General features: G+C 32.2%; 3 protein-coding genes across 3 annotated transcripts; 2 read left to right on the top strand and 1 right to left on the bottom strand.

Moving 5' to 3' along the window:
• The first annotated feature begins 2,092 nt into the window (after positions 1–2,092).
• Positions 2,093–3,166, top strand: LOC123891953. Its single transcript, XM_045941814.1, has one exon. It carries the CDS (start codon positions 2,093–2,095, stop codon positions 3,164–3,166), a length of 1,074 nt encoding a protein of 357 aa, XP_045797770.1.
• Positions 3,167–8,245: 5,079 nt separating this feature from the next.
• Positions 8,246–13,705, top strand: LOC123891181 (protein trichome birefringence-like 34). Its single transcript, XM_045941022.1, has 5 exons — positions 8,246–8,681; positions 9,198–9,375; positions 10,684–10,880; positions 11,891–12,049; positions 13,248–13,705. The coding sequence occupies exons 1-5, from the start codon at positions 8,323–8,325 to the stop codon at positions 13,594–13,596; spliced, it is 1,242 nt and encodes a 413-aa protein (XP_045796978.1). The 5' UTR covers positions 8,246–8,322; the 3' UTR covers positions 13,597–13,705.
• Positions 13,706–13,799: 94 nt separating this feature from the next.
• Positions 13,800–16,367, bottom strand: LOC123891180 (proteasome subunit alpha type-4-like). The gene is made up of 2 exons (XM_045941021.1): positions 16,248–16,367; positions 13,800–14,887 (listed from the first exon to the last, which is right to left on the bottom strand). Exon 2 carries the CDS (start codon positions 14,879–14,881, stop codon positions 14,129–14,131), a length of 753 nt encoding a protein of 250 aa, XP_045796977.1. The 5' UTR covers positions 14,882–14,887; positions 16,248–16,367; the 3' UTR covers positions 13,800–14,128.
• Positions 16,368–17,772: the final 1,405 nt, after the last annotated feature.

The raw sequence follows: 17,772 nt of genomic DNA, 5'->3' as shown, positions 1-17,772 counted from the left end.
TTATAAGCAAGATGCAAAACAGGTTAAGTGGGTGGAAACATCAATGTCTGAGTTTTGCTGGTAGACTTACTCTGACAAAATCTGTGTTGAGCTCTATACCGTACTATCATATGCAATATGCTAAGATCCCTAAAACTCTTTGTGATGAGATGGAGAAAATTCAGAGAGGTTTTTTGTGGGGAGACACTGAACAGAAGCGTAGACCTCATCTGATTAGTTGGGATGTTTGTTGCTTGCCAAAGAAAGCTGGAGGACTCGGAATTAAAAGTCCTCATCAAATGAATGATGCCTTCCTTATGAAAATTCTTTGGAACATGATCAACAAACCTGATAACCTTTGGTGTAAGGTCCTTTACAATAAGTATGGTAGGAAGAAGGATTTCCGACATGCTATTAGTTCTCAACCATACGACTCCCCTCTATGGAAATCCCTTGCTTGCATTTGGGACCAGTTCCAGAACCATACTGTGTGGCAACTAGGAGATGGGAAAAATATAAATTTTTGGTTGGACAAATGGGCTCCTTGTGGTTCATCGCTGATGTTGAATGCTACCCAACAGTTTGTTGACACAACTCTCACTGTCAAAGATGTCGTGACGATTAATGGTCATTGGAATATTGACTTCATAAAGGCACATCTACCCCCTGACAAGGCTAATCAGGTGTTGGCCATTCCTGCGCCCATGGAAGCTGATGGTCCTGACTCTCTTGGATGGAAAGGAACTAGTACTCGCCACTTCACAGTTCAAAGCGCCTATGAACTTCAGTGTCAAAATTTAAACCATATTGAAGGGGATTGGCAAAAGATATGGGACTGGAAGGGTCCCCACAAACTCCAAAATTTCATGTGGATAGCGGCACATGAACGTCTCCTAACTAACTATCGCCGAAGCAGATGGGGGATTGGAGTTTCACCCATTTGCCCTAGTTGTGGGAATGGTGACGAAACACTTTTACATGTTTTGCGAGATTGTGTTTACGCAACCCAGGTATGGATCAAGTTAGTTGCCTCAATTCATATTACTAATTTCTTTTCTTTGAATTGCAGGGACTGGATCTTCAAGAACCTCGCCAATCAAGTGTATGGAACACGCAAAGAGGAGTGGCGATCTATATTCATGGTGACCTGTTGGAATCTCTGGACGTGGAGGAACAAATCTATTTTTGAGGAAGACTTTCATCGGCCTACTGATCCTATTCGGGTCATTCTTGATTTGGTTCAAGCTATTGATAGGGGCGGACATCTTCACCTAATAAGAGGGTCGAGACGTATTGACACTATCTACATTGGCTGGAAGAGACCACAAGGAGGTTGGGTTAAACTTAATTGTGATGGAGCCTATAAGGAGTCCTTGGATCTTGCAGGATGTGGGGGCCTTATTCGAGACTGCGACGGTCAATGGCGAACAGGTTATACTCGAAAGATCGGAACATGTGATGCTCTTCATGCTGAGATGTGGGGAATGTATGAGGGGTTAAAGATAGCTAGACGCCAAGGTTTTTCACATATAATTGTGGAAAGTGACTCTAAATTGCTAGTGGACATGGTTACAAATAATTGCCAGATTAATGGGGCTACTCCCGTTCTGATTCGTCGAATCCGAGATCTTATTAATCTTTCTTGGCATGTTCAGGTTAACCATACCTTGCGAGAAGGCAACAGATGTGCTGATTGGTTAGCTTCATATAGTCTAACAAATGATTCATTTTTTCCCATTGTTTTAGAGGCCCCACCGAGGGAGCTGCAGAGTATCTTGTTTGATGACATTTCAGGGGCTTGCATGCCTAGAAATGTTCGTCTAATTTCGTAGTTTTTTTTTTCTTTATTTGGGCTTGTTGCCCTCTTTATGTACCAAAAAAAAAAAAATAACAAGTGTGCAATTTTTATTTTTTTCGGATACCAACCTATTCACTAATATTTTGGTACTTTAAACCAACTTTTCTAAACTTAAGGCTCATCCAACCAAAGTTAGACTGAACTTTACCGCAATATACTCTTTTGTCACTTATTATTATATATACTTTTCCCATGAAATCATCACATTAAATTATCTGACTTATTTAATTTTACAATTTGATATTAGCATCAAGAATGTCCAATCTCTCGAAACTACAATTTGAGGCTCTAGATATTTCTGGAAAAAATTATTTGGCTTGGGCCCTTGATGCTGAAATTAACTTAGCTGCAGAAGGTGATGGAAATGCTATCAAAACAGGAAATAATGCATCAGAACAACAAAAAGCAAAAGCTTTGATATTCATTCGCCGTCATCTTCATGAAGGCCTGAAAAATGAATACCTTACTGTTAAAGATCCACTTGTGCTGTGGAATAAGTTAAAGGAAAGATATGAACATCAGAAAACAATAATTCTCCCCACAGCTCGGTACAATTGGATACACTTGCGGTTGCAAGATTTCAAAACTGTAACTGATTATAATTCTGCAATGTTTCAAATTACTACTCAACTAGAGTTGTGTGGAGAAAAGATAACAGATGCTGATATGTTAGAGAAAACCTTTTCTACTTTCCATGCCTCTAATGTGCTCCTGCAGCAGCAGTATAGAGAGAAAGGGTTTACAAAATATTCTCAATTGATTTCTTGCCTACTTTTGGCTGAACAGAATAATCAACTCTTAATGAAAAATCATGAGGCCCGTCCCACCGGTGCCGCTCCATTCCCAGAAGTGAATGTAGCTTCACACCAATATGATCGCGGTCGCGGTCGTGGTCGCGGTAATGATCGTGGCCGCGGTCGTGGTCGTAATCATAATCATATTGGAATTTTTAAGAATTCATATTCTCGCCAAAAGCGGCAAAATCATGAAAAGGGAAACGGTGGACAGAGTAGTAAGAATAATGAGAATATTTGTCATCGCTGTGGAAGCAAAAATCATTGGGCTCATACCTGTCGTACACCCAAACATCTGATCAATCTCTATCAGCAATCACTAAAAGAGAAAAGGATTGAAACTCATTTTGCTATCGATGATGCTGTTGAAGATGTTCATCCAAATTATACTCATTTTGCTATCGATGATGCTGTTGGAGATGTTCATCCAAATTATGGTAATATGGATGTCACTCATTTAGAAATTGGTGATTTCATTGATGATCCAAATGGAAGAATTGATCACCTTATTGGTGATGGGAGTATCAAGAAGTAGTTTTTTATATATAGTTGTGGCTACTTATTTTGGATTTTATATGTAATAATTAAGCTATTATGCTTAAACTTGCGGACCAGATTTTTTTCATATAACATTGTCATTGGTATTTCATTCTTATTGCTATTGTTATTTCATTCTTATTAGACAATTGATATACTTGCCATAATGGTTGGAAATATTATCTTGCACTAAAGGGTTGCAGGTTCGAATCATAGTCAAGACAAAATTGTATTATTTGGAAAAAATTGGAAAAAATTGATATTTTTTTTATTTTTTTATTTTTTTTAAAATAAAACATTGATAGTTATATTTGGAAATAGTATTAAATATGAAGATTTGTCATAATTTAGAATTTTTTAACGGAAAAATCAATACGGCAATTGACCTTTGTTTTTAAGGTTATATTACTGCAGGCCGTAAAAACAAACGGTGCAATTCATGCTACATGAATTCTGTGAAATTTACTTAGCAATTGAATTTTATAATTTTATCCATTGAGTTCTTCAGGAACTATATAATAAATCACTATCAATTTACAATCCTCCAAGGATGTAGGGATATTGAATTCGTCTAGAATTCATTGAAGAGAAAAAGAAGTTGTTTTATTAGTTCTTCAGGAACTATATAACACATAAAAGTATTTTGATGTGCAATCCATTAGGGATGCATGGTGATAAATGGTGATATTTCGTAAGTTCTTCAGGAACAAAATTAATTTTTTCTAAGTTCTTCGGGAACTAAGATTATGAATTCTTCGGGAATTCATGTATTAAATGTCTAAGTTCTTCAGGAACTAAGAATAGGTTCTTTAGGAACCAAGATTATGAATTCTTCGAGAATTCATGTATTAACTTTCTAGGTTCTTCATGAACCAAGATTATAAATTCTTAAACATGTTTATGTTCTTTTGGATGATCGAAGTGTCGATGTTTCACCATACAGGTGTCGGTCACGAAGCATAATGATGCTTCACCAGACTATTGTCGGTCACGAAACTCAAACAATATCAAATATCCAAGATACATATTATAAATAAATAAATAATTGATCAACATTTTATGTAATATTAATGATCAAAGTGTTATGCTTCACCATACAAATGTCGGATATCACGAAGCGTAAACAACATTGAATCAATTAAATACATAAAGAAATGATGCTTATTTATTTATTTAATTTTTAATTATTATTTGATCTTTATAAGTATACAAGGTTCAAACGATTGATAATCATATAATATTAAAAAAATAAAAACTACTTTTGATTTCATAAAAATAGAATAAGAATTGCGTACCTCAATTGGTTAGAGTGTCGTGCTGATAACGTGTTATAAAATATAAGTAATAGTAATAATATATAAGTATAGAGGAGAGAAGAAGAGAAGAGAGAAAGAATAGAATTAGTCTGATTGACCAAGTGAGTAGTTTACATTAGTCATAGGTTCTATTTATAGGCAAATGTAATGGGCCAATAATATGGGTAAGAACCTATATGGACATCCACTAAATATTCATAACATTTTGAAATTTTATTGAAAATATAAACCTTTTTTATGATAATTTTGAAATTATCATACCTGCCCAAGGTCCACCTCCGATGTATAAATATTTTCTTTTGGAATATCAGAGGTATTGATAATCCTTCTTCTCGGATTACTTTAAAAAGTTTATATTTGCTTCATAAACCTGATTATTTTCTTGCTGAACCTATGATTAGGGCCGGTTCCGAGATTTTGGAGGCCCAAGACAAATAATAAAAATGAATCCCTAATAATAAATACATTTTTTTTTTAAAAAAAAACATCATTTATCTGAATTGTAAATAATATTAACAACATCAAAATTGGTATTTCTTATACCATTTTTGAGGATTTGCAATAAAACTTTTGATGTTAAAAAAAAAATTATTCATCTATGTAACTAACATTAAAAAAAAAGTTATATTTCGCAACGTTAACGTTAAAATTGAACCGATAAATAAAAAATTGAAAGATAATTAATAAATGAAATTATTATAATATCCATTAGGAAACAATTATAAAACAAATAGGCATATTATGCTAAAATGTAAAAAAAAAAAAAAAACTACAGAGTATGGGTAACACGGGACCCCATCATCCTAGAAACTTAGCGACAATCCGCGCGCCACTGAGCCAATGAATTTCTATTGTAATATTATCTCCGCAAAACTATATAACCAATACTATGATTTGTTGGGCTGATAAAAAAAATTGAGGCCCTAATTTTTTGGAGGCCCTGGGCTCGGGCCCTGCTTGCCCTAGCCCAAAACCGGCTCTGCCTATGATATAAATTTTATTTGAGCATGTTCTATCGTTGGTGGAATACTTTGCCTTAGCTCATATATGATGATTTTCGCTTGTATAGATTTGGTTTGGTTGCATTTAGTTCACCAAAAACAAAAAATAAAAATATAAAAGTATTTTGAAAATATTATTTTTAATTCCGAAAAACCTTCTTTAAAAAAAATTTTAAGCCTTTTTTATGCGTTGGACCTATTCTAGATATTAGTCTCCACAATTATACACACATGATTAATTTATATATACAGAAAAATGTTGACGAAAGATTGACAATTTAAACAATAGATTCTCATTGCTCCTTTTTCATTATCTCTAATATACGAAAAGTTTTACAGCTTGCTTAAATTGCAGTAATTGAGTGAGAAAGTTTTCCTACAGTGTGTGGAAAGTGCAGAAGTAAAGGTAATGTAAAAGAAGTGAATGCCTTACAATACTAAAGTTACTCATAACCAAGTTAAGATAAGTGTTTGCTTATTCTTCAAGGAAAATTATTGAACCCTTAAAGTCATTTTTTTTTAAATTTGTATATTTAGAAATACTTTTAGCTTTTTATTCCAACTTCATGTATTAATGTGACGTACCATAGCCAGTCTTCTAAGTTTTCCTTTTTTATTTTCTTGTTATTTATGTGTCAAACCGATCTAAAGTAAAAAAAAAAAAAAACCAACAATTTTTTTATATTAACCCTCTGGTTTTAGGGGAAAGGGACTCCGATAATCTAGAATTCGGCTGCAAGTTAAGTAAAATCTGACAAAAAATTGTTTTCATTATAAATTAAACTCGGATTTTTCCGAACGATTCATCCTATTTACGACATGAGCTTAATGTTTTTGGTTAAAAGCATCAAAATTTAATCTAAAGGGTATCTTATCTGTTTTTCCACTATATCTATGAAGTATATTCATAAGAGCAAAATTATAGTATTTGCTGGAAAGCACAATGAAGCTTCAAGCTTACTTCAAGCAAAGTTATTTGGTTGTGTAAACGTCAACAACATAACCAACTGATATATAGTTAAACAGGGCCTGCACACATAGTCAATATCAAACCAAATTTGGAGATTAAATATACCTAAATATATAGTAAAATGTAATATATGTTTAGTTTACTTGTAGTATACAACTTTAACTAATGGGTCCATTAGTACTTTTAATGTCTAACAATGATTTGGCTGCAAATAATACTAATAATTTCAATACCAAGTGTTGGGGAAAAAAATTTCCAAATGGAGAAATTTACATTTTATTTGGACATGAAAAAGTAAAGTGACTTTCACTATAAAAGAAATTGTAGTAAGAAAGTACACATATATGGATGACTTACATCTTTTACATTATTGCAGTACAATCAACTGCAATAATCCAACAATTTTGAGAAAACACTTTCAAAAGTTGGATTAATCGAACAATTGAGGTAAATTCTAATATGGATCACTTCATCAAGTGGTCTATGGTGGACCAGTCATGAATAACATTATAACGAATTCGAATTTTACAAAATCCACCGTTGAATTGAAAGTTTATATCATATAGATCATCCATAGAAAAATTGAAAATAATTTGATATGTTATTAAGACACATCAAGATTAATGGTTTATTAAATAACGTAAATCTTGATGGGTCTCAATAACATATCAAATGATTTTCAAAAAATTTTAAAAAATTTATGGATGATCTATACAATATAAGCTTTCAATCCAACAGTAAATTTCATAAAATTCATATTCGGTAGATCACTTGTCCACGGTGGACCACTTGTGAACGTGGTCCACCGTATCATTAGCCCAACAATTGATATTTGGCTAAAATAGAATGTAGAACTGTATAGATGATTCAAGTTGCCTTAGATATGGAGAAGGAGAACAAATCAAATGGCATCATCACGCAAGGACAGGTTTAGAAGGGAGATTAACAGAGGCCACAGTCCCCCTTCATACTAGCATGCATGTTGTCATTGTAGTTTTAATTTCACTTTTGGTCCCCCTACTTTGTTAAACTCATGAAAATTGTTCCCGTTTTTTAATTGAACTTTTTGGACTTTATATTTTCCTCCTAAAAATGGTATATTCTTTGTACCAAAAATGGTAAAAAAATTTGGTCAAGTAAAAAAGTGATTTATTATCTCAATATTAAATTTAATGACAATATCTCTTACTAGAATTTACCTTTTTGACGTGAAAAGTCGGAATTTTTATGAGAAAACGCACGGGTTAAGATAAAAAATACAACAAATGTTAAAATAGAGTGGCCAACAATTCCAACTTAAAAAAATGGGGCCCCACAAGTGGACGGTGAGATTGGTCCCCTTGGATTAATCGGTCCTAAAGCTGGATACAAAGTTTAAAAAAAAAAAAAAAAAAACAATTCCAACTTAAAAAAAGTAGCCCTTAAAATACAAATTCACAATACTAACTTTTTATTTATCTTAAATTTGATCCTCCCTAAGCTTAATTCCTGCCTCCGTTCCGGTTGCTCTCAACAGAAGAACTTTAAATATTGTAACAAAAAAAAAAAGAAGAAGAACTTTAAATATTAACTTACTTACTTTAGTAGGTATATTTTATTCTAATTAAATACCTTTTTTTAACATTTCTTCATCAAATCATTAGATGGTACCATTTAGTTAGTTTCACTAGGATCATGTCAACAACAAAAACTTCAAAATGCATCATACTCTACCTACTAATTTTAGTGAACAAGTTGGCTAGATAATATAATAATTAATAATATAATAACAAAATTCTTTTTCACCAACCGATTACAGTGAAGCTTAATAAAGGAGGAAGAAATGATGCAAATGTACCTTAGCCCTTAGGAGATCAAATAAAGAAAAATGACAATAGCAAAGGCATACCAAATAATAGTGATAGGAAACACTTGGGGAATCAAAAATATCTTTCATTCTCTTGTAGCAATCTTAACCACTCTTTTAGTTATCACAACCATTTATCAAACACAAGATAGATCAGGAGTAAAACTATCTCAAAAAATAAATGTCTCTATTGACTCATTAAATTCATCAAAGTGTGACTTATTTTCTGGTAAGTGGGTTTTTGATAATGTATCTTATCCATTATATAAAGAGAAGGAATGTTCTTTCATGTCAGATCAATTGGCTTGTGAGAAGTTTGGAAGGAAGGACCTAAGTTACCAAAATTGGAGGTGGAAGCCTCACCAATGTGACTTGCCTAGGTGTTTCTCTCTTTCTCTCATCATACATAACATTTTTAAGGATTAAATTAATTTTTAGTCCCTATAAATTTGTCACTATTCGTTCCGTGAGTGCATCTCAAATGGTAAAAGACTCTGAAAATATTTGATATGATAGGGTGTAGTACGATACTCCTTTACTACACACTTTAGTGTATGCGAGTTTCACAACCAAATCAATTGTCACTATTCAAGCTTAGTCCCTACATCAATTTCTTTTTTAATTTTAATTTTAGTCTCTACTTTTATTAATTTGTACAAAAATAGTGCTTTTAGAACTTATAAAAGAAAAACAGGAACTAAAATTGTGATATTTTTTGTAGGAACTAAACTTAAAAAATCGCGAATTCTACGAGAACTACAAATATATTTAAGTTTTTTTAAGATTGTAATTGTTGTTATGGTTTATATATACCTATATTTATGATATGATTAATCAGGGTTGGCTATGTTTTTGAGCTTTGTGTGGAATGTGGTTATTGTTTCTATGTTAAAAAGGTTCAATGCCACAAAATTGCTTGAAAGGCTAAGGAACAAGAGGCTTGTATTTGTGGGGGATTCACTCAACAGAGGTCAATGGGTTTCTATGGTTTGTCTTGTTGACTCTATAATACCTTCATCTCTCAAATCCATGCAATCCATTGCCAATGGTTCATTAAACATTTTCAAGATCAAAGTAAGTTTCCACTCTCATAATAAGCTTTACAAATATAAACATGCATGGTCTCTTTAATTATATGTTTCTTTTTTTTTCTTATGTATTTTATATCATATTTTAAGAATAAAAAAATTAGAGGGAAAACCTGATTAGAGATGAATTGGAAATGTTCCAATAGTAAAGTAAATAAAACAGGAGTCAGGAGCCTCCCAAACTTCTTTTTCTGGTGACTTTCAAATTTAAATTAAACCAGGAAATAAAGAAAGAACAGAAATTGCTTCTAAATATATATATATATATATATATATATATATATATTTTAAAAAAAAAATGATGTTTGATTTTCTAAGATAATAAAAAATAGGTCAAATTCATCCACGAGTCTTTTTAGTTTCGCATTTGCAATAGTTAGGTCATTTAAATTTTTTAGGTAATAAATAAAAAGTCCCTTAAGTTTTTTAGCTAAGAAATGAGTCCCTTCTTACAATTAACCTCCCTTCTAGTTGGACATTGACCCTCAAATTCATCATGGTTAACATTAAAATTAATGGTTCACGTGAATGTTTTTGAAAATGTAGGATAACTGAAAGAGTAATGATGCAACAAATTAGAAACTTAAAGGTCCTATTTGTTACATGAAAACTTAAAATACATGTTATTAGGCAAAATGATCTAACTGTTACAAATTGTTGCGCATTTGGCCAAAAAATACATGTTCCTGTTTGATTTTAAACCTTTTTTTGGTACAATGATTTTAAACAAAGTTATTAGGCAAAAGAAAACACAAGATGTATTATTTGAAAAAGAGTCAGGATCCGTTGACACCAACTAGTTTGACACCAAATGTTACACCTCTCAATAACGTTTTAACCGATATAAATTTTATAAAATCCACCGTTGGATTGAAAGTTTACATCATATAGATCATTTGTGTAAAATTTCAAATAAATCCAAAATCATTTGATATATTATTGAGATACATCAAAATAAGTCTTAAAATTTATTCTCAATTAGGAGATAATTGTTTGTCCAAGTATACATAACAGTAACACCAAGATTAAAAAAAAATGAACACATTTTTATTACTCTTGTGGGTCGTTTCCTATTCAATTATTCTCTTCCATCTTTTCTTAATTGTCTCACAAAATTTCGTGTCATCAATTTTTTATGAGTAAGAATTAAACTCGATACCTTGAAATTTACGACACTCACACACACTGCACACTAACCACTTACGCTAGACTCTGGTGGTTAAAGTTATCGTTATCATATTTTTGAACTATTTATGTGTCACTAATAGTTGGTTAATTGACACATTTAATCAAGGAATACAATGCAACCATTGAGAATTATTGGTCACCATTACTAGTAGAATCAAATTCAGATGATCCAGTAAACCATAGGGTACCTGAAAGGACTGTTAGAATCAAGGCCATTGAAAAGCATGCAAAGTATTGGACTGATGCAGACTATATAGTTTTTAACACTTACCTATGGTGGAGAAGGCCTCTTATGAATGCTCTGTAAGTTCAACTAACCCAAACATCACTTTCATTGATCAACTAACCTGTCAACAACTCCCATTTCCAACCACTTATTATATGATACTAGTATGTTACTTTTTCTGTTGTAATATATTAATCACATATACATAGAATCATTATTTTAGTCTATGAAATTGTAGGACAAAGATAATTTAGTCTCTGAAATTAATAATAAAATTTCAAAACATCTCAATCATATATGTTTTAATTGGTATTAGAAATATAAAATTAACTTTCAGAAATGCTAAAATTGTTAGGTCAAACAACATGACCGGATTCGAACCCCGGTCCTTCCACTTTATGTGTGTGAATTTTAAATCGCTTATCATTTCATCTATGTACCAAAAAAAAAATATAAGATTAATTTAATTGGTGAGTTAGTTGCAATTCCTTTAAGAGTTAGTTAGGAGTTGTTAACAAGCACTTACTAGTTAGTCATTCATTTTAATTAATTCCATATGTTTTTCAATGTGCAATCTCATGAGTATAATTAACTAATTCAATAGACTAATACGACCAAATATTAACAAGGTATTGGAGTCAAGTGATTGATAAGTTTTCCTTAAGACAAATCGTTCAGAAGATCTCGAGTTTACTTCCTGATGAAAACAATTCTTGATCAGACTTTACTTACCCCGCAGCCGAATTTGGATTATTAAGGCCCCCTTACCCCAAGAATCAAAGGGTTAACAAAAGAAAATCAAATATTTACAATTTTAGAGACTAAATTAACAATGTCCTATAATTTGAATGCTTTAGGTATCGGACATTTGTTGTATGATGCAGTAGTAACTGTTACATAGAATCCATGTTAGATAGAATCCATAGTTTCTACGACTGCTGCATGGTGCAGCAGTAACTGCAGAGAATCCATGTTCCAAAAATGAGACACTAAATTGTATGATTGATTCTATATAGTTTCGTATGTTATCCTATGCAACCACTTTACAAATTGATTATGAGTGACAATTTTAGTTGAACACATGCAGGTGGGGATCATTTGGGGACCCAAATGGGATTTATAAAAGAGTTGAAATGTTGAGAGTGTACGAAATGGCTATGAGGACATGGTCTGATTGGTTGGAAGTTCATGTCAATCGTAACAAGACCCAGTTGTTTTTTGTTAGCATGTCACCTACTCATGAAAGGTATATACACATATATTCATAGATGCATGAGTTGAGTAGGACACAATCATGACGAAAATTTAGAGGGATAAAATCATTAAAAAAAAATTATCCATTTATTCTTTTGAACATTTTCTAACAAATGTAATCATCAACTTTGGACTTTGACATTGTAGATGATGTACTATTTGACTACTAAAATAAATTAATTTTTAATCCATCGTTGATTTTGTGGCTAATGTGGTCGAAAATTTCTGATTTTAAGAATTATTTTAGAATTTCATTAATTTTAAGTATCAAAATTTAGCCACCACAAAATAAAAGAAAAAGAAGAGGAGAATGAGATTTCCAATTACTCCTAACCATATGGACTTGGTCTTATTCATTCTACATTTTAGAGAGCCAATATTTAGGCACAAACAAGCAAATAATGATATCAAACCTTAACCAATTTTCTTCAACTTATTTTCAAAATTAAATTTCACATATTTCTGTGTTTTTTTTTTTTGACAGTATATTCCTGTGTTGTTAAACTATGTTATAGACAAGTAAACATAGTTTATTATATAGAAGAATATTTACATAGACATAAGCTAATCAATTTGTTTGGAAGAACATTTGTACCAATATTTTACAACAGATGTCAAAGATTTCCCATCAATTTGTTTTGTATTTTAGTTCTTGCAGATATTGAGCTTTTAATCTTTTCCTCCCTCATTGAATTGAAGATATTTACCACATAACCCATATATTCAAACCCAATCACCTATAAGCATATTTCTTATGAGGGTCTTGCTGGGCAATGATTAAGGAAACAAAAGGAAAAGTTTTAATTAGAAAATATTCCTTTATAAAATTTTGAGACATTGAATGCCCTACTTTCAAGATTATAAGTGTTTCGGAAATTTGAAATATATGCATCAAATCACCCCACACTAGTATTGTGCATATCCAATTATCCATCTACAGCAAAAGATGCGTATCGGTGCATCAGTATAAGGCAAAATCTATACTTATAATATATTCAATGGAGATATATTAGATTTGTAAACCCACTTGGGTTGGTTCATTAATATTGGCTTGGGACCTGGGAGTGTGCTCCTCTTAAGGTCTGAGGTTTGATTCTCTCTGGTGCCAATTTGGGTGGGCTAATTTAGCTTCTTCAAAAAAATAAAAAAATAAAAATAGATTTGTAATATAAAAAATATATAATTTGCAGGGCTGAGGAATGGGGAGCTACTAAGGGGGACAATTGTTACAAAGAAACAGATATGATTGCAAAAGAAGGGTATTGGGGGAAAGGATCTGATCCTAAAATGATGCAAGTGGTGGAGAATGTACTTGATGATTTGAAAACAAGAGGTTTGAATGTTCAGATGCTTAACATCACACAGCTTTCAGAATACAGAAAAGAAGGTCACCCATCTATCTATAGGAAACAGTGGGAACCTCTAACTCGAGAACAGATATCAAATCCAAATGGTTATGCAGATTGCATACATTGGTGCCTACCAGGAGTTCCTGATGTATGGAATGAGCTCCTTTATGCCTATATTTTCAATCAATAACAAAAAAATTCACATGGCAAGCTTGGAAAAAGTGTCGTGTGTAAAAAGATACATTTGTACTCTAAGGCTATTTTATAATTTTATACAACACACCTAATTGTGAAGCACATATATACTTCGCTTTTTTTTCTTTAACTAGTAGGCTAAAACCGTGAAAAGGAACGAGACTGATAAAAAATGACAGAAAATGAGGGCTTGATATGTGAAACAAGATGGTCTTTATTTTATAGTAATAGCAGTGAGAGATAATTGTTATAAGTTATAGACACCGCCAATACTAACAAGCATTTCTATCCATAACCTGGTTCGTCGTATAGATAACAGAGAAAAGAAAACAAGATAAACAGAAGTAGATATCATAGATCTATGCCCTTAAAAACAAATAAGCATATACGTACAATATAAAAAAGCCATCAGCAATTTCACATCACCAAGATATGTGAAGTTTACAATTTTAAAACACATAAATTTGGAACAGTTTCACTTGTTAGAAAGGTGCATAAATAAATTACCCGTGACATGGAACAGCAAGCTAAGCAGTGTCTGTTGCTGGTTGGGTCACCCCAGACTTCACCAACAGCTTAGTCAAATTCTCTGGGGAACAAACTTGATACTTGACTTTTCCAGAGGGTGAAAGAAAAACTTCTGCAAGTTCAAGCTTCTCCGAGGTAAGACTAGTACTGTCCATAGTTTTACTCAGTACCTTTAGTGCAAGTTGAACCGCTTCTTCCCTTGTGATATCATCCTTGTAGTCCTGTTTTAGAATTGACTGTGCTGCCTGGTTGTTGGCACCAATAGCACCGGCTTTCCAACCACCATAATTTCCACTAGGATCACTCATGTAAAGTTGAAGGCCGTAATTTTTGTCCCATCCTGCAAATAGGAAAGAGACTCCAAACGGACGGAGACCACCAAATTGTGTGTAACCTTGCTTGGTATCACAAAGAGATTGAACCAACTGCTCAACAGGCATTGGCTCTTGGTAAGCAAATGAGTAACGCTGTGCTTGGATTCTAGCAGTATTGATTAGGATGTTGGCATCAGACATAATCCCGGCAACAGCACATGCAACGTGATCATCGATTTTGTACATTTTCTCAGTTGAAGTTGAGGTTTGCAGCAGCTTGGATGTCACCTTCTTTTCACCAACTAGAACAACCCCATCTTTTGCCAAGATTCCTATTGCAGAGCCGGCATTTCCAATAGCTTCCATTGCATACTCCACTTGGTGAAGACGTCCTTCGGGAGAGAAGATTGTTGTACGGCTATCATATCTTCGAGACATAATGATCTGAGTTTTAAAATCAAAGCAAAGGCAAATGAAAAACATGGAAGAATTTGAATAAAACAGCACTCTTGTAATAGGAAACATAACCACAAGTCGATTTTATATACACTTAATAAATTGATTGCAACTTTGAGTGATACTCTTCCATCCTAGAAATTCTGTTTACATATCAAAGGTAACTTCAAATTTCTCAATGAATTGTTTAAAAACTTTTCAACCTCTACATATCTGCAATCTCAATTAAAAATAATAAGCTTCAAAATATATATAATTACAAAGTCAGAAACTTCAGCAAAGTAACCCTAGACACTGATCCATATTCCTCCGAATCCTTGCTATGGTGATTTTTGTCTGAATTAGAGATTAAAGAACCACTACGGAAGAGTAAGATATAGGTCTATTATATATGTGGTCAAAGGATATAGTGCTTTAAAAACCAAGCACGAAACTAAAGGAAAGACTGAAGCATATAACAACAACATCAAGACTGGTTTGAATTCACATATGTAACAAGGACCATTATATACATTCTAAAAATAAAACATCTCCTCTCTGTCATTTGTCTCACAATTAAAGATCAAAGAATATAGTGCTTCAATATACAAGCAGGAAACAGAAAGCAATACTGAAGTTTAAAGCTCAAGAAGCATTATAGTCATACAAGCATAAATTTACCAAATAAAACAGGCCCTGTTTGGATAAACAGTTTATTTTAAGCTTATAGCATATAAGCACTTATGAATAACCTAATTCTATAAAACAAGATAACACAAAGTCAAACTGTTTTTGTATAATCTATAAGCTGTCTTCATAAGCTATCCTAGAGATCTTATGGAAATAAGCTGAAAACAGCTTATGAACATGTCATAAGTTATTTTCATAAATTCCCTCACACAATCTCACAAGTTTTTATGTCAATATATAAGCTTAAATAAGTCAAACCAAACAGGCCCAAATTCACTATGACATTCACCTCAGAGACAATATGTGAAATCAATAGCACGAAACAACAAACAGTTGCAACATTCAGAAGCTGCATACAATACAAGATTTTCTGAATTTTGTTATAAACAAGCACATAAACTAGAAAATCTGGTAAAGGAAATCTCCCAGAAAATATGGCAGTAATATTAAACCCATATATTAGAAAACCATAGTGATAAAAGTGAAAAGAAATTTTTTTTTTTGAAGAGTTTAAGAGAAAAACCTAAATTTGAGGGACAAACCTAAATTCAAGAAAATCGCAGTAGTACAATTTCAATTGCAAGCTTAAACCACTTAATAAATCTAGCAGCACGCATCTTAATGTATGTTTTGAACCCTAAATAGAGAGAGAGAGAGAGAGAGAGAGAGAGAGAGTTACCAGAAGAGGGGAAGACGGTAGGGGCGATTGAAGAGGCGGAATGCAGAGAGTGTGCGCTTTAAAGTCTGTAGTTTTGAGGTTTTGTGAGACTTGTGAATGAATAATCACTTTCTTTTGGGACAAGTCAAAAAATCAATTAACTCACATCAAATTAAAATATTGATTAATTTTTTTTTTTTTGCAATGTTCAAAAAATTTGCCATCTATTTTAATTGTCAAATACATTTAATGTTAGTATTAGTAATCTATTACTAATATATAAAATTCATTACCACCGAAGTTCCTAAATTATATAGAAAAACGTATATAAAAAGAATATAAAATAAATAAAAAAGCAAATATAAGATAAATACAAGCTTAAAAATATAAGTTTTATATCCTTATTGATTTTTAAATATTTAATTTTAAATTAATTTTCTACGATAATATAGTGACAAACTCAAATATCGGATAAAAATCAATTGACCTGTCCGAATGCACGAGTCTTTAAACTAGTTATTAATATTATTGTTAGTTTTTGACAATGAAGCACGGACACCTCTATGATTAAGCGTGTCGAGGTATCCAACAAGTATCGATGTTTGATACTCGTATGACATTCGTACGACACGTGTCAGATAGTTCATACCGGTGTAAAAAAAAAAACTCAATTTTACTTTGACACTCCTTTGATTGATGTCCGACACCTGTAAGACACTCATACGACACGTGTCCCAAACAAATTATTTTTTCTTTGCTTGTACTCTTCTAAGGCACGTATCAAACATATCTACAAACGTTAAAGATGTGTCGAAACAACAATATTGATCAAAGAGGGATTAAATACATTACATTTTAATTACAATATTTTTAATTTTTTCGATAGTAGATGGATAAATAAAGGTAAAATACTATCGTATCTTGTTTTAAAATTTCTTTTTATGAAATAACTTGCTCAAAATAGATTTACATGTATATATTTTGATTCTCAATTTATATATTTTATAAATATGTAGTGGTGTCGGTGTCCTACACTTTTTACATTGTCTGTGTCATGTCGCGGTGTCTATGTCAAAATCCGTGCTTCATAGGTTTTTGGTGTGGGTGATATGGTGAGAATTAAACAATTGACATTACGTCACTCTTTAACTCATCCACCTGAACTATCAAATCATCCTTATAACTCTCCCTTTGTTTGATTATTGTAAAGTCGTTTTTGCTATAAAATAGTTGCGTTTATGCTTTTTGCTAGAAAATATTATTATAACAATATTTAAAACAACACATTGGAATTATTAAATGGTTAAAAACAATCATGCAAAACTATTTATACTATTGAAGATAAATATATGAAAGGAAGCAAAACTATTTATATGGAAAACTATGAATATGAACAAACCTACAAGGTGACAAAGGTTTTATTTGGACAAACATATATAAAAGGAAGCAACAATAATATTTTAGAGAATGGTGAATGGTCTCTATTGGATTGAGGATACTAAATAGATTCCAAAGCTATTCCTTCATAGCAACAAAGACATTCAAA

This window comes from Trifolium pratense, linkage group LG6 (assembly GCF_020283565.1).
Source record: "Trifolium pratense cultivar HEN17-A07 linkage group LG6, ARS_RC_1.1, whole genome shotgun sequence".
Classification (NCBI taxonomy): Eukaryota; Viridiplantae; Streptophyta; class Magnoliopsida; order Fabales; family Fabaceae; genus Trifolium; species Trifolium pratense.
The sequence above is the reverse complement of the archived record's forward strand: the minus strand, read 5'-3'. Positions and strand labels throughout refer to the sequence as shown.

What these genes read in the sequence shown, in the direction of transcription:
- LOC123891181 (XM_045941022.1), top strand. Translation starts at nt 8,323, where the DNA reads ATGACAATAGCAAAGGCATACCAAATAATAGTGATAGGAAACACTTGG. An exon ending in CACCAATGTGACTTGCCTAG is followed by an intron (nt 8,682 to 9,197) that starts GTGTTTCTCTCT and finishes TATGTTAAAAAG; the next exon opens with GTTCAATGCCACAAAATTGC. An exon ending in TAAACATTTTCAAGATCAAA is followed by an intron (nt 9,376 to 10,683) that starts GTAAGTTTCCAC and finishes CATTTAATCAAG; the next exon opens with GAATACAATGCAACCATTGA.
- LOC123891180 (XM_045941021.1), bottom strand. Translation starts at nt 14,881, where the DNA reads ATGTCTCGAAGATATGATAGCCGTACAACAATCTTCTCTCCCGAAGGA.
- LOC123891953 (XM_045941814.1), top strand. Translation starts at nt 2,093, where the DNA reads ATGTCCAATCTCTCGAAACTACAATTTGAGGCTCTAGATATTTCTGGA.